A 14,487-nucleotide genomic window follows, 5' to 3' on the forward strand; every position below is an offset into this window, starting at 1 on the left:
ACGTACTGAAAACAGCTTTCTTCTTTCACATTAAATCTCATTTATTTTCTACAGGGGGAAAAAAAGAAAAAGATGTTGTTATTCTTTTTCAAAAACACACCACTAATGCTCTGGGGCATGGTTTGTCATTGTTATTCAGTGCTCGCTCACCTACACTTAAAACATGATCCTTCTGGATTTTAATTAAGCACCAAGGTACCTCCCAGGGGGTTCTGGCTTGGCAAAGGAAACTACTTTGATTTATGTACTACTTTGTTGTTCCTGCTTGAAGCTTGCATGTTATGAGAGACTGTGGTGATGAATGAAAGAACTGGGCAATTATTCTTATTTGTTAATTAGTTCCTGTTGGGAATGCATTATTGTGGATTCCAACACTAAAAGATGAACACATCGTTGTCCCTTTACCTGTCAACAGCTATGTTAGGACTGACTAAACCGAGTATCATGCTACAAGCTGGGTGCATGTTCGTACATGTTTGATTGAAATTGAATGTTAAATCAACTAAAGCTGTTAGGAATTTGCCTGATTGTCAAGCATGCCAGCAGAATAATGCAGCAATTTACATGCATCCCACTCTACCCACCCCACCCACACAGCAGAAAATGGTACAAATCAGCAAAAATACTTATTTGCAGAACCCGATGCAATGCTATTTCAACAGCAACACTATTCAAACAGAATTTACTGGCTGTTAAACAAGCAATTAACAACAGCTCGAGAACATTTAGTAGAAGTGCCAATTACTGATAAACCTCTCAGACTTGGGGATATAGGAGAATTTGACACCATAGTCTTATGCATTAATGCACAAGGCAAAACAATAAACCCATAAAATATTAACAGCCGCATTCAAATCAAAGTGGGAGCTGACGACAAATCTCTCGGTGTCACTTGAAAGGGAAGTTGGCCAGGCACCTCAGTGACACAAGGATGGTTTAAGAGGAAGACCTTGTGCAAGCTCTGCTCTCCTGGATGCATATCAGAAGCTAATGGACTCTCAAAACTACAGGGGTGCTGTGGGATTGCCACGATTAGCTCGTGGAACTGCTGAAGGTCACCACTGCTGAGCTGAGCAGCCACAAGCCTTCATAAAACCATGCAGCGTATCATTATTTTCAAAGTGTTTCATTATGGACGGTTAACCTTGGCTAACTCCAACCTAACACTTTAATCAGATGCCTGTAATGCTTTGGAAACATTGTAATCATTCAGTTTCTCTTCTTGTTTATCAGCGGGGGAGAAAAATAATATTGGAACTCCTTAAAAAAATGTTTTCCAAGGTTGTGCAGGTATTTGAAAAGTTACACTATTGAGTCAGAACCACCACAGATTAGAAACTCGATCAGTTTCCTTGGAAGGAATGTCATTTAAATGAATTGTCAGTGGCTGTCCGCAGAAGGAAAGCCCTGGCCAATGTAAAGGCCTCACAGACCTTGATCTTGTTTCTACTTATGCCATCCCACACTACGACCACATGCAAGAGCTCACAAGCCAGCAGAAACATACATGCACATGACAGTAAACAAGGACATACTGTGAATGAGCCTCAATTTCACCTCAGAAATATCAGAAGTTGACTCAAGAATTTCATGGCCTCCATTCATAATCCCGCAATTGAGGTTTCTGGAGAATGGACCTTTATTATGTGGTCGGAGCTTTTACTGAGGCTGTGTCCATTGTTCCTTTTTATTGTGGAACTGAATAAAAACTAGATAGATTCATGAATACTGCATGATTTTCATCAAATAGAAAATCTCTTGGAAGAATTCTCAAAGCAGTGTTATTTCAGTAACATGTTGAGAGCTGTTTATTCAAATGAGGACAGCTGATGGGCAATTATAACCAAAAGAATAATGTCAGACGGAAGACAAGAGGTTTTTTTTCCTATTTTGTTTTTTATTTTTAAACGCTGAATATTTTTAATTTGAGTTCCCCACAGGATTTACTCCTGACAAATAGAGATTAAAATCTTTCTGGATTTATGGGAGCCATAAAAAAAGCTGTTGGTTGAGGGCGAGGAAAAGATTCTCATCTTAGATCAATATTGAAAAAGTTCAGTGTGCCGTGTCTCATTCTTCAGGTCGGGTCTGCGCAGAAATAAAGAGAGTGATGGCAAAACAGACAGCTGAAATACAAGTTATTGTTGTTGAATTCCTGTGGCCTTGTTAAAGAAATGGATACAAAGACATTTCTGACAAACCAAGGTATGAAAGAGATATTAAAGGGCAAACATTTAAGAAGAGCTGTTTCACTCCCCTTAGGGACTAAAAAGAAAAAGACAATCCTCGAGCAATCAGCACTGTGTAACAAGAGCTTGATTCACTGCAACTGAATAACGATGACAAAAAAAAAACCCCCACAGTAGTCATATCAGAGGACTCCTATCAGTCTTAAGTATGTTTATAGAAGATTGAATCAAGGTGCTGCAGGTTGAGATAGCAGATTTTTTTTTTTAACTCTGGGGACTATTAAAACTCTTGTTCAAGGGGTAACGCAGGTCTGTAGGCAGCAGTATTCCTGCTATGGTAGTTATTATATGAAAAGAAAATATCATCTAACTGACTCACACTTTGTTTGAGACATCGTGTAAACAGGGGACAAAACGGTAATCAAGGTTATAAAATTTTACCAGAAAGTGTCAAATACATCTAATTTTTTATTTTTAAAGGAGTGCTTTCATCGTTTCCTGCATGATAAACAGGTTTTCTTTCAAGTTAGTCTTCCTTGAACTCTGATGCAGTTCTGCTTGAAAACATGCCATCCATTTCGCCATTCAAACAAAAGTTTTATTTACCTACATTATTTAAGCTCTTTGTCCAACGGGTCTAAGGGATATTTGCACACCTGCTACTATTGTCAGTCCTTTTAGTGCAACCTGGTAACAAGCTGCATTATGGGAATGTGTGATGTAGGAGGGGGGCAGCAGAAAAAAGGGAGGATTAATCACACTGTGTAACAAGTAATACTACACACCTGCAGCTCATAGCCCTGTAATGAGAGAGAAATTCACACTCAACCTGATATATGAACAAAGGTTGGGATCATGAATAATAATACCTATGACGAGGCTGGTTTCGGTTTAACGGTTAAAGCAAACTGAAGCATATAACAAATTCAACCCCCAACCAGCGTTTATGCCTTTCAGTAAAATATCTCAATTTTGAATAGTTTTCAGTATTTATCTAACTCAAAGGTCATTTAGATGCAGAAATTAGGAAAAGCTGAAAGAATAAAGTCTAAATGTGAAAACAGAAGCGATAAATTCAACCTGCACTGCTAAGAAAATATTACCCATAACTGTATGAGACATCCATCAGTGGCCTGTGCACTTGACAAAGAGCCAAAGGCTTAAGTCAAGCAAGTCAAGTTAAAAGGAAAACTGCAGAATGTTTTGATACAGTCTGTGAGCCCATTAAGAGAATTGGACATTAGATCTATGAAACATGGAATGGCTGCCTCTCTGGAAAGCTTTAAAAATGAATGCGTCTTAACAGCGAGGCTAACCACTAAAGGGACACAACACTTATTGAATCAGCCAACCAGAAGTGATTGACTGGTCCTTTTGAAACTGCTTAATTCATGGTTAGAAACTGTTTTCTGGAGCACAGGGGGTTCTTCTTCCTCCTTTTAATAAGTCAACAAGGTTGAAGCTGTCAAAAATGTAGTGAGCCAAAACCAGATTAAAACAGTTGATCATAGTGGAAAAATCTCTCTTAAGGGGCTCTGTCTTGAACAAAAATGGGCACAGCATTGACTCATTCAATAGAACTTCTGAAGGTTAATGATATCTTTGGCCTTACATAACTTAAAGGTGCATTACACTAGAAGAGGTTGGTGTCGTTTAAGAATTGTACACAACAACATGTGTGCAAGGAACCATGCTATTGGTAACATATGCTAACACAAAACCTCTTAGTTAATCCTTCTTTTCAAAAACCATTTACCATTTCATTAATTTCCTGTCATATGATCAACAAGAATCATAGACACCATTCAATAAAAAATATGATCTTGTAGTGCTGTACCTCGGGATTACAGACTACAATCCCATGAGGATTTGGGTGAGTGCTACTTTGCGCTTCAGACAACCTCTGCAATGACACAGACACCTTTGACATAACCTCACAACCATTAATTTTTCCACACTGTCAATCATTTAACTTATTGTTTTAAAACTAAAAAAAAAAATCGTACATATTGCGTACCTCCTCATGTCACAGCTTAACAAACCTCTTGTACGCCAACTCTGTTTGGTATTTGAGTAAACTCTCAGTCTTATCTTAAGACATCAAACCCTAAAGCTAAATCTCAACCCCCTCGCTGACCTGGACAATGTCATCTTCTCCACTTTTATAGGGAACTCTGTGGTCTAGATGAGTTCCATCTTTTGGTGTATCTCTTGAGTTATGGGTGCTTTTTAAGTGAGCTCAGCTCATGCTAATGGTTTTCCATACAATTTCAACATATGTTTTAATGAAGTCAGCAGTGAAATTATTACTGTCATTTTTTCATTTGAACTTTAATGATGCATTAACTAATTAGATATTTGAGAAAAGTCATAACACGGCTCCACATGTAACTAAGAACTTAAAGATCTAAATGATGTTAATTTACTTTTTTTAAAGCTATCCAAATGAGAACAAGTGTTGATTTATCCAGAAAGTCCTTAAAACACTGAAAAGAAAAACAACAACTCTTCTGTAATAACTTACCATAATCTTTTGTTATGATTCATGATTTGAACGGTGTAGTGATGTTGTTTACATGACAACACTGTGCATCTGTTCTCTTTATACCACTGGAAGAGATGTTTTTGAAACAGCCACATAGCTACACATAGTCAAAAGGGAGAATTTGTCATTTTATTAAGCAGGGCGAGGACAGACAACAGTGGAGTGGATCCTTGAGGTGAAACTATACGCACAAGGAAAGCCTACAGCACTAAGACACTCCATATCCAAGCATGATTTCTTTTTTGCTTTTAATGTGGTTTCCCCTATTTTTCATTGGACATGAGATTACATCTAGACCAAATCAGCACAGCAAGATGGTTCTTGTCTATAGAATGGTGCCTTATGGTTTGCAAATCGACCAGTTGGGAAATAACTTCATGGTGTGAGGTCTGCCTAAATGAACCACACTGAGTAATGCACAAGGAGATGTAATGAAGTGGATTTATGAGCAGTGATGGCAAGATTACAGAAGGTCTTTACGAGTGCTGATCTGGGTAATGGTCTATGTCTGTTGAAGATTTCAGAGCTGGAGGATTTGTCACATCCACCTCATAAACAAAGTGGACAACCTGATGTTATGTTTTCCACTCTGTTGGATCAGATTGTCATACAGTTGCAGAATGCTTGTGGGATCAAAGCAACAACCATTAATGTTGCTCAGAAGAAATGGCATGCAGAAAATGGAGCTGGGCATTTACAAAATACGTGTAGTGCCGTCTGCCACATATAGCAGTCATTCTTACAGACAGGAGCTCCAAGTGCACAGTGCGTCTTCGTGTAGAACAAACTAAAAATAACACTCTCTTGTCTCACTGGGAAAATTAGGTGTTTAATAAATCTGCTGAACTACATCTCCTGACAAGCTACAATTAAAGGACTCAGCAAAACACATCAGCTATTCACTTCTTGGACATTTAAACATTTAACATGCACCTTGGAGTCATATCCATCAAGTGTTGAGTTTGACAAAGCAGACAGCCTCCCTGCCCCTCCCCAAGACACGCACACACGGCATTACCGCACACACACATTTAAAGTTGTGTTTGGATATGTTTAGAATGTGTGTGATGAAATGGCACCAGCTGTGTACACTGGAGAGATGCACAAGGCCCCCTGGTTAAGAGAGTTAACCCCTTCCCTCCCGCTGGAGCTTAAGTGACAGCAGAGACAAAAGAAACCTGACGTACTATGCTTTGGACAAAAGAGGTTATTGCCCAGGGGTTAGCTAATGTGAAGCTACATTAATTCACTTCCTCCAGACCTTAAAATCTGTGTTGTTCCTGGTTTCCTTACATATGCATGTGTCAGTAGAGCTCATATAAACTAAGTAGTTCATGGCCTACGGCCCATTTCCCCCGCTCAGTAAAATCCTTTAAGAAGTGCATCATTTTGGGTCTTGAAGAACTTTCTAATCAGGGAATAACAGCAGAGCTAGTCTGTCATATTATAGCTTATGGATGATAAAATACAAAGCCGACAATAAACAAATTATCCAGAGTCCTTTATCAATATGTGGTCGAAAAACAACAAAATAAAGCATGTGTAGCTAAAGAGGATTTGTCATCAAGATCATTTCTCAGAAAAGACTTATTATGCTGCACATAAGGCTGTAATCCTTAACAACTGAGTCCAAGTTGATTTGGCACTACCTGTTGTTAATAGTCTGTGGTTTCATGCAACAGCAAACACAGCATGTGCATCTAAAAATCAGTGTACAGTGCAACCGCCAAACTATTAACCCTGCCTTAATCAGTAATCAGTTTGTTACCTTTGCAAGTTAATTGGTTGATGAAACATGTCTACAGTTTGGATTTTTTTTTTCCCAGACACAGTCAGCAAATATGATTTTTGAATATATAAATTGTTAAAATGCTGACAACATTATTAAAAAAAGCCTAGTCACAAATTTCTAAGATGTTTAATTATAGTTTGCCCTTTCCTTTTAAAATGCTTCATTAAGCACAAACTGTTGTATGTCTCTTAACAGCACTACACAGCAACACAGCAGAGATCCTGCAAGACTTCCCCCCCTTCTGTAGCTTTTGTCATGTACAAAGGCTACAGAATCTCATAGCAATGTGTTTATCTACATCCCTCTGCTATACTGCCATTAAAATACTCCAATGTATGGTCAATTCTCAACTGCAATGAATTATAATGTCTCAGTGGTGCTGGTATTAGTTTTCCAAATAAACCTTCAGTGTTAGCACCAGTGCAGGTGAGGAGTTTGTATTAACATCTGTTGGTGATTTCTTGGCGCCTGGAGGTAATGAAAGCCCACACTAAATGGATACTGTATCTGAAACATTATTAAACCTTTAGGAAAAAAAGACCAGATGGCAATAAATATGGCTATAACAGAGGGTCTCTTTCAAGAAACCATTAAACTCAATCACATTTGACTTTTACAAATACCAAAACTAGTTAAATCCAAACAGCTCTTTGTCTTTGGTTTATGTTGTGCCTGACTGAGGAGCTTGCCTAGAGAAAACAAGCAGCCTTAACCATGTTGCATCACTGAAATCTCTTTGAATAATAAATAAGTCCATATATATGTACGAGCTCATACACAGATTTAAAAAGTTTATCAAACTTCAAAAGGGAACTTTTATAAATTTTACCAACTACAACCTGGTGTTGTTAGAAGAATCCAAAGAGCCAGGAAAACCAATAGTCATTATCAGATAAATTGAAAACAACGCTACCTGAAGTAACAACCAATCAGTAAAAGTAGAAGCCTTGGTGTTTTTGCCCTTGAGCATACCTGTTCCGTGTTCACCCTCGAGTCAAGGTAGTTTAAGAGAAATAGACCCCACTGTGACAGCCTCGTCACTCACCCTGCACACGCTGTAGTCAATGTTTATAACCCACAGAAATAAGCCTTTACAATTTCAGTTTCAATAGAGAAACCGTGTTTAATTTCTCCAAACTGCAACAAGGGAATTTTTCTCACAAAATAGATTTTATATGAGAATTATTCAGCTTTGTGAAGTTGTGGCATGTTTCTCCTCAGCACCTTCATCTCTGTGCCAAAAAAAGGGAAAGAAATGGCAGCTTCATTAGTCATGACTGCAGCACCTAATTAAGTTTGTGCCACTCGTTTGGATTTTTCTGTAAATTTAAAAGAATCTCTGATGTTTGAAAGTGCCTCTGGGCCCTTCTGTCTCTCTTGTCATTAAAATTGAACATTTCCTGCACCAGCATTTTGAGTGGGTATTGCCTGTTTTCAAATCAAAACTGAAAATCTAGTGAAAGTTTGGCTGCTCGCAAAAGGTGCTGTGACAGCTTATAAATAGATTAAAGAAGTAATGCTTCAGCTCTGTGACTTGTAAGCATGCCACATCTTTTAGATGACTAACCGCTCTGCATTGTGCTACCTTTCAGCAAGCCGATTCAAATAAATTGGAGGCTTATTTGAAAGATGCATGCAAAAGAGCCTATTTGTTCACAGTGGAAAGGCATTGTAATTAGCATGAAATGCATGCTTTGTACTCTCTCTCTCTCTCTTCCTCTTTCCAACGTAACTGGTAGAGATACTGGATAAGCACCTTCTCACCACCCTCTCTCTCACTCTATGCCTCCTTTTGCATTGTGGCCAATTACTGTTACAGATGGAAAATTTCACTTGACCCGGGGATTTTATGAGCAGGAATAAAATCGCACTTCAACTTTTACACCAATTCAAAGCAATGTGGTTAAAGTTTCTTGAGGCTGATGAAGACATGATGAAATTGGGCACATATGACAACTTGGCCAAATGACAAAGAGCTGATGAAACACTGAGACAAACCTGGTAACTGTTTTAAGCAGCATCAGATTGCAAATAGAGCTGCATTACGGGGCTGAATAATTTGAGAGGGGGGTAGTGTGTCGTGTCTAAGTGTGCATGTGTGTCTGTGTGTGTTTGGGGGTGGGGGGTATCATTGTTTAAACTTCATAAAAAAACTGTTCTTTTTGACTGCCACAATGATGTTCTCTCCTGCTGTTATACAAGAGAGTCAAGTTAGTGACTGATCACAGGCCTAACAGTGCGCGTGTTACATCACTGACAAAACATTACAAATCATCAACTGTGTTTTACCTCATAAGCTCCAGTTGCAAGAGTTATTAAACTTCAGCTTTGTTCTTATTCACAGCTCGGACACGGTGGCGTTTGTATACAAATGCGAGGAAGCGAACAGATCAACATGTAAACAATGCAAATACATCATGCAACCTGGCAGTGGGCAGATAAAACTGTAGTGCACAGTATGACAGTCAAGAGTTTAACTGATGCCATGGGTAAGATAAGTGCACAACACGGCGCAACGCTGACAATGAATAGATTCATACGGAACAGATAGTGAGCTGTCCATTCCTCTTTCTGCTTGTGCATGCTTTTTTCCCCCTGAAATGTTAATGAGGAATATGATACTTGGAGCTCATTCTAAGAACTGCTTGCAAATGCAGTGAACAACATGAACTGAAGGCGGTTTGAAAATGAGGTTAAATACACAGCAGTTAACCAAACGACCAACAACCATTTCTTTATCGTGTTGTCATTTTATTTAACTGCATGACGTGGCCGGTCATGAAGAAGAGCAGGTACCTGACAGCCTACATCTTTTTTTTGTTTAAATCACATTTGAACTGTAATGACAGGATGTTGAGAAACACGGAACCCTAAAGGCAACAGCGCCCATGACTGTGGAGCACATCAGTCTGTGAGAGTTTAGCAGTGCGACGAGGCAGGTTTGAGCTGGACAAAAAGTAACACTGTGCCGCTACACTTGTCCTGTGCTCCCGTTTCCTTTCCTAATGAACAACAACAAAGTTTGCGGCAAGAGAGGAAAGTACTGATTAGGCGGAAAGAGAACTCTGATTCAAGGAAGGAGGAAGTGAGTAAGGGGAATTCTAATTAAATCAACTTAATATCGGTCAGAGTTTCAATAATTAAGCTAAAAACAGTGTACTAGTGGTTCCAGTCCCAACGTGATCGCACAACACAAAACAACACTACGGCGCGAAACGGGAAGGATTTCTCACCTTATTGAAGTTGTAGTAGCCCAAACAGTGGGCAAAATCCAGGTTTGGTGGATCTCCCGGAATAGAATTTCCACCGGCAGTCGGATAAAATCTTACATCCATGGTGTGTGAGGGAGCCGCGCAGCTGTAGTTGTAGCCTGCTCTGCACGGAGCTCAATTTGTTTCTGCCGTTTACAATCCAAGCGCACAGATAGATGGAGAAAGAAAGGCGGCGAAACTGACCCAAGCTTTGTTGGGTTAAACGAGATATTACGGTAAGAGAAAGGGGGACAGGTAAAGTTAGGATATTCCTCTTTTTACACCTTACACCAGTCGCTTCATTTCTGTGGAAATCCACATGAACGCTGGACTGAGCCCAGGAAGCTGTCCCTCAAAGAGCAGCAGACGCTGTGTGCCCATGCATTTACACACAGCTGCTGCTGTATACAAAGAAGCCACGAGACCGGCGAGTGAGCGTGGGTCCACCTCCTTTTTCCTCCTTCAGACGCAGAGAGGGGGAAGGAAAGGGGAAAATGAAAACTCTAGGAAAGTGGTAATAAATACCACGAAGTAAAGTCCGCGCGTCAGGATAGCGCTCAAAAACGTGCCCGCGTCCTCCGCCGTGTTTCGCAGAAGTTTATTTTTCCAACTTGTAAAACTAGTTGGTGAAGCAGTTTGAGGAAGGAGCAACTAGCTGGCCGCTCGAGCCCATCTGCTAAACACAGGTTTTGTACAACAAGCTGAACAACACTCCACAGATGGTGCAATTAGTGAATGTGATGTACTACACTGAGTATCTCCGTTCAGCCTTCGGCTCTGCCTGTCGTAGTGATGAACAAGGCAAAATGTGTGAACAAGCCAGCCACTCCCCAAACACACTAAGCCACTCCCATGAAAACACTGCATTTAAGTCCATGTGACATGTTGGCATATGATAATTGATCATAATTATGAGTCTGTATGTGTATATTTTCTTAGCATACCTTTTTATGCCCTTTTAAACGGTGACTTTCATAATGAATGGCAGGTTACATCCAAATGTAATTTTACATCTTACTCTGTTTTTACTCTGCATTACTCTGCCAAAGCCAACAGGTACGATAGCTCCTGCAGTTTTTCTCCCGTTTGTTTTTCCTTGATTCTGCGAATTTTAACCTTCAGTTTAGTTTTTCACTATGAAGCTTTTCCTCCCACTGCTACTGTATTTCATGTTAATGCATATTTTATACACGTTTCTGTCTGTGGCAGTTTGTCACATATGTTTTCAGAACTGACAAGTGTTTTTGATTTTCAAGTCATATTGGTACTGGTCACAGGGCACCGAACAATATACATAAGTAGACAAAAATGATACACCAGGTCGACATTAATCCACAGTTCAATGATTGAAGAAAACTTTACCTTTCCTAAGCTGGAAGCTTGCAAAAAGAGATGAAAAAATATAATCAAAATATACTTTTTTCTGGTTGGTAACTTCTACACAAAATATTATAGCAATAGCAGAAGGTTCTGTGGATTCAAAACATTTAACAAGGTTTTAAATAGGGCTAAACTGTTCAACACCATATATGAACTTCGATAGCTTTACTTTAGACAAGTAAAGCTCTTAAAACTGGTTAGTATTATGGTATAAACAACTTGAAAAAGAAAAAGGCAAAACAACTACAGATTTATCCCAAACAATCAGAAAACTGCTTTTTGCTGTCAGTAGTGAAGTGTCTATTCAACTGGTTAAATTCCCATGGTAAGATAAGTTGAACTAGTTGGAAGTTTTGGTTTAAAATTGGCTGGAAGCACCATATTTTCACTAATCTTTTATTTACAGCATGTTTTAAGTGCAGTACAGAGTCTCCGCTGGGCAAATATGTTTTAAAAGTGCAGGTTGTGAAATCACAACTTACTAGCATTACAAATGAAGCACAGCTGTAAAGTTACAACAGTGCAAACTGTCCATTGCATTGTCCATGGAATGTGCATGTTTTCAGCTGGTAATGCAGAAAATGTATACATTTTTAAATTTTGTTCGTTTGTTCGTTTGTTTTGTTTTACTTGATTCTAATCTTCTGCTCATTCTCTTTTACATTGCTGAATACACAGCAGAGAGCAGAGAACACACAGCAATACAATTTAATCTGTAAAATGAATTTCACTCTAATCTGCTGACAAACTAAAGAGATTTCCACATCTCCTTTATTATGTTATGTGACAGCAACCTTTTAATGTTTAAATGGCTCCAGTTTGGATGGATCCACACAGAGCTCTAATGTGTAGTCATCATGTTAGAAACAAACAGCAGTACAAAGCGCTGTCTCGGGGTTCAAATAATTAATTTGAAACAATCTCTTATGTTATTTTCAACAGCATTACATTTTATTGTTCGACATATTTATGCTCTTTATAGATTTTTATGGCTATTTTCATCATCTCTGGTAACATTTGTCTGATAACTTGAAGTAGGCTATGCTCATAGGGATCGTTTGTGCATGCAATGCCCCTTTTTATGTGAGTGTATACAGAGCCTGAAACAGAAAGCTTTGCTTAACAGAGAATGTTGATAACCACCATCAGTTTTGTCAAGTCAGCTAACGCAAAGAATTCCTGGCTGTGTTGAACTTCCCACCCAATATACCATCTGGTGTGGGCTAGCCCACCCACAAAGCTTTTTGCTCACTCAATACACACCAAATCAAAACTTACAAAAAGTATTTTTGTTGTTCACCTAGTGTAAATAATAATAATAACAATAATAATACACAAAACAGGAGTACCATTTCTAACTTCTTACTGAGTGGGAAGCCCACAGGCCAGCTCCAAAATCTCCTGCTGTACACCCTTTTAACGTCGTCATAGGTACATATGCACAGAGGTTTAATAAGCCCGCTTGTAAAAACTGATGACTCAACATGTTGTTTATGTTATATTTTTATTTTTCTGTCTCAATTTAAGCATAGGTCTGGTTTACAAGTAGCTTTTGCAATGCTAAGATGTGTTGTGACACTCTCTCTTGCTCTCCCTTGGTTAAGCTAACACTTTTAACATAGCGTAGATCTTTACTGACATGCTTTGGTGGGAGAAAAAGAGCTTCTGTGTCTTTATTTGCATTTCTGATTTGGTGCAGGGCACTATAAGAGATTTACAGATTTTGGAGAGTCTGTCTTTGCAATATAATTTTCAGTGTTCTTCAGCCTGTAGAAACTATACAGCTGCTACATATGGACTAGAACAAAGTAGTTTTCTAAATATTACTTTAACATCGTGTAAGATTTTTTATTATGTTTATTTTTTCCCATGCAGAAAGACACTATTCCCAGACAGAGAACCCAGTATTTGAACAGGGACTCAAACCAGCAACTTGAAGGTTACTAGTTGGCTGCTCTGACCTCTTCAAGTTGCCCATCTATTATTTCTAACACAGGATGCAAAAAATCCACCTGAACGTAAGTTACCAAATTTTCTTGCCAGTGATTTCTTAAAGTCTACACAGTTACAAAAAAGTAAATTTTTCAATAAAAATAAAGATTTACGGTTAGGGTTTTTGATTTGAGGAAGGGTTTTCTTGGTTCGGGCTTCTGTCAAGCTTCACTTAACCATACTGGCATAATGAATGAGTCTACACATGAATAAATGCACAGCCTGAAACTCATTATGTCCATTGTATTCACAAATTAATAAAAAAGACAAAATCATTTGTCTGATTTGAGATTGATAAACTAACCAGTAGCTGAAACTAATTATCACACACAGCTTCTGTCAGTGAGATTAAAGAGGGGACTGCCATTCTTCCAATGTCACCTTCAAACATAAAGACTAATATATAATTAACAACTAATCACTGATAAGAAGAAATACTAAGGAGCAAAAAAATAACTATTATTCTACCAAACATCCTCCTGAATTTGTGTGTACACATACGTGCACCTTTACTCTTTTGTTTTTGTTTTAATCAAATAAAACAACATTTTTATTGAAGTTGATTATTGCAGTGATGATTCAACCAGACACATACTGTATGTATCCCTGGCCACTTTACACTATCTTGTCCACTTCACCGCTTTGTTGCGTTGCTCTACTCGAAACACTTACTCTGTCCTTGCAGTCTGTGCTACCAGCACACACTTCTCAGTTTCTAAGTAAGAAGACAAGACTGTGCAAGTGTTACTTTTAGGATGGTGCAGGAAGCTGTTATTTCCAGCTAGAAAATCAAAGACATTTTTGAGCAGTACCCCATAGCAGTGGGAGGGAGTATGTGTATGTAAGGAATCCATAGTTTACACCTATGAAAAATTCTTTGGAGAAGAAGACCATGCTTTATACATTAGTGAAACAAAAATGTTATAGGAATCTGAATTTACAACTAAAGAGAGGGTTAAAGTGAAACTTTAGGGACTTACTGCTCACTAGAACTCTAGTTGTGCAGTAAGGACATAAAAAGTTATTCAGCTGTCACAGTCATCTCTGTACTGACAAAAGAAGACATCAGAATCAAGCAGAGAATTAATCCTCCATGTGAATACATAAGCCAGATTTTGTCGTTATGTCATATTTGTCTGCAAGTGTCAGGTTAGCTTTATTTCCCATTAAATCTCTGCTTTTTCTTGGATTCTCTAAATGAACACAGTCTACTTAATCACTGTCTCGTTAAAAGTGTAGATTACAATAACACAACTTTTTGTTTTATACATTTCTTTCGGTGCTTTTTCAGTTATGTTCAGTTGTTCGTTGATGTAAAATAGAATATTACATGAAACA

The 14,487-nt window shown here is 38.5% G+C and overlaps 1 protein-coding gene across 1 annotated transcript in view; it reads right to left on the minus strand.

The window, feature by feature from the left end:
* The window catches only part of tox3 (TOX high mobility group box family member 3), a 37,823-nt gene extending 27,283 nt beyond the window's left edge, over positions 1-10,540 (minus strand). The window contains exon 1 of the mRNA XM_085252615.1: positions 9,760-10,540. Coding sequence (XP_085108741.1) covers positions 9,760-9,861 — 102 coding nt within the window. The 5' untranslated portion in view covers positions 9,862-10,540. The remainder of the gene's footprint in view (positions 1-9,759) is intronic.
* Positions 10,541-14,487: the final 3,947 nt, after the last annotated feature.

Source organism: Mchenga conophoros, linkage group LG1, assembly GCF_057382185.1.
Source record: "Mchenga conophoros isolate Kocher_MC1m ecotype Shallow Benthic linkage group LG1, M_conophoros_male_GT1.1, whole genome shotgun sequence".
NCBI lineage: Eukaryota > Metazoa > Chordata > Actinopteri > Cichliformes > Cichlidae > Mchenga > Mchenga conophoros.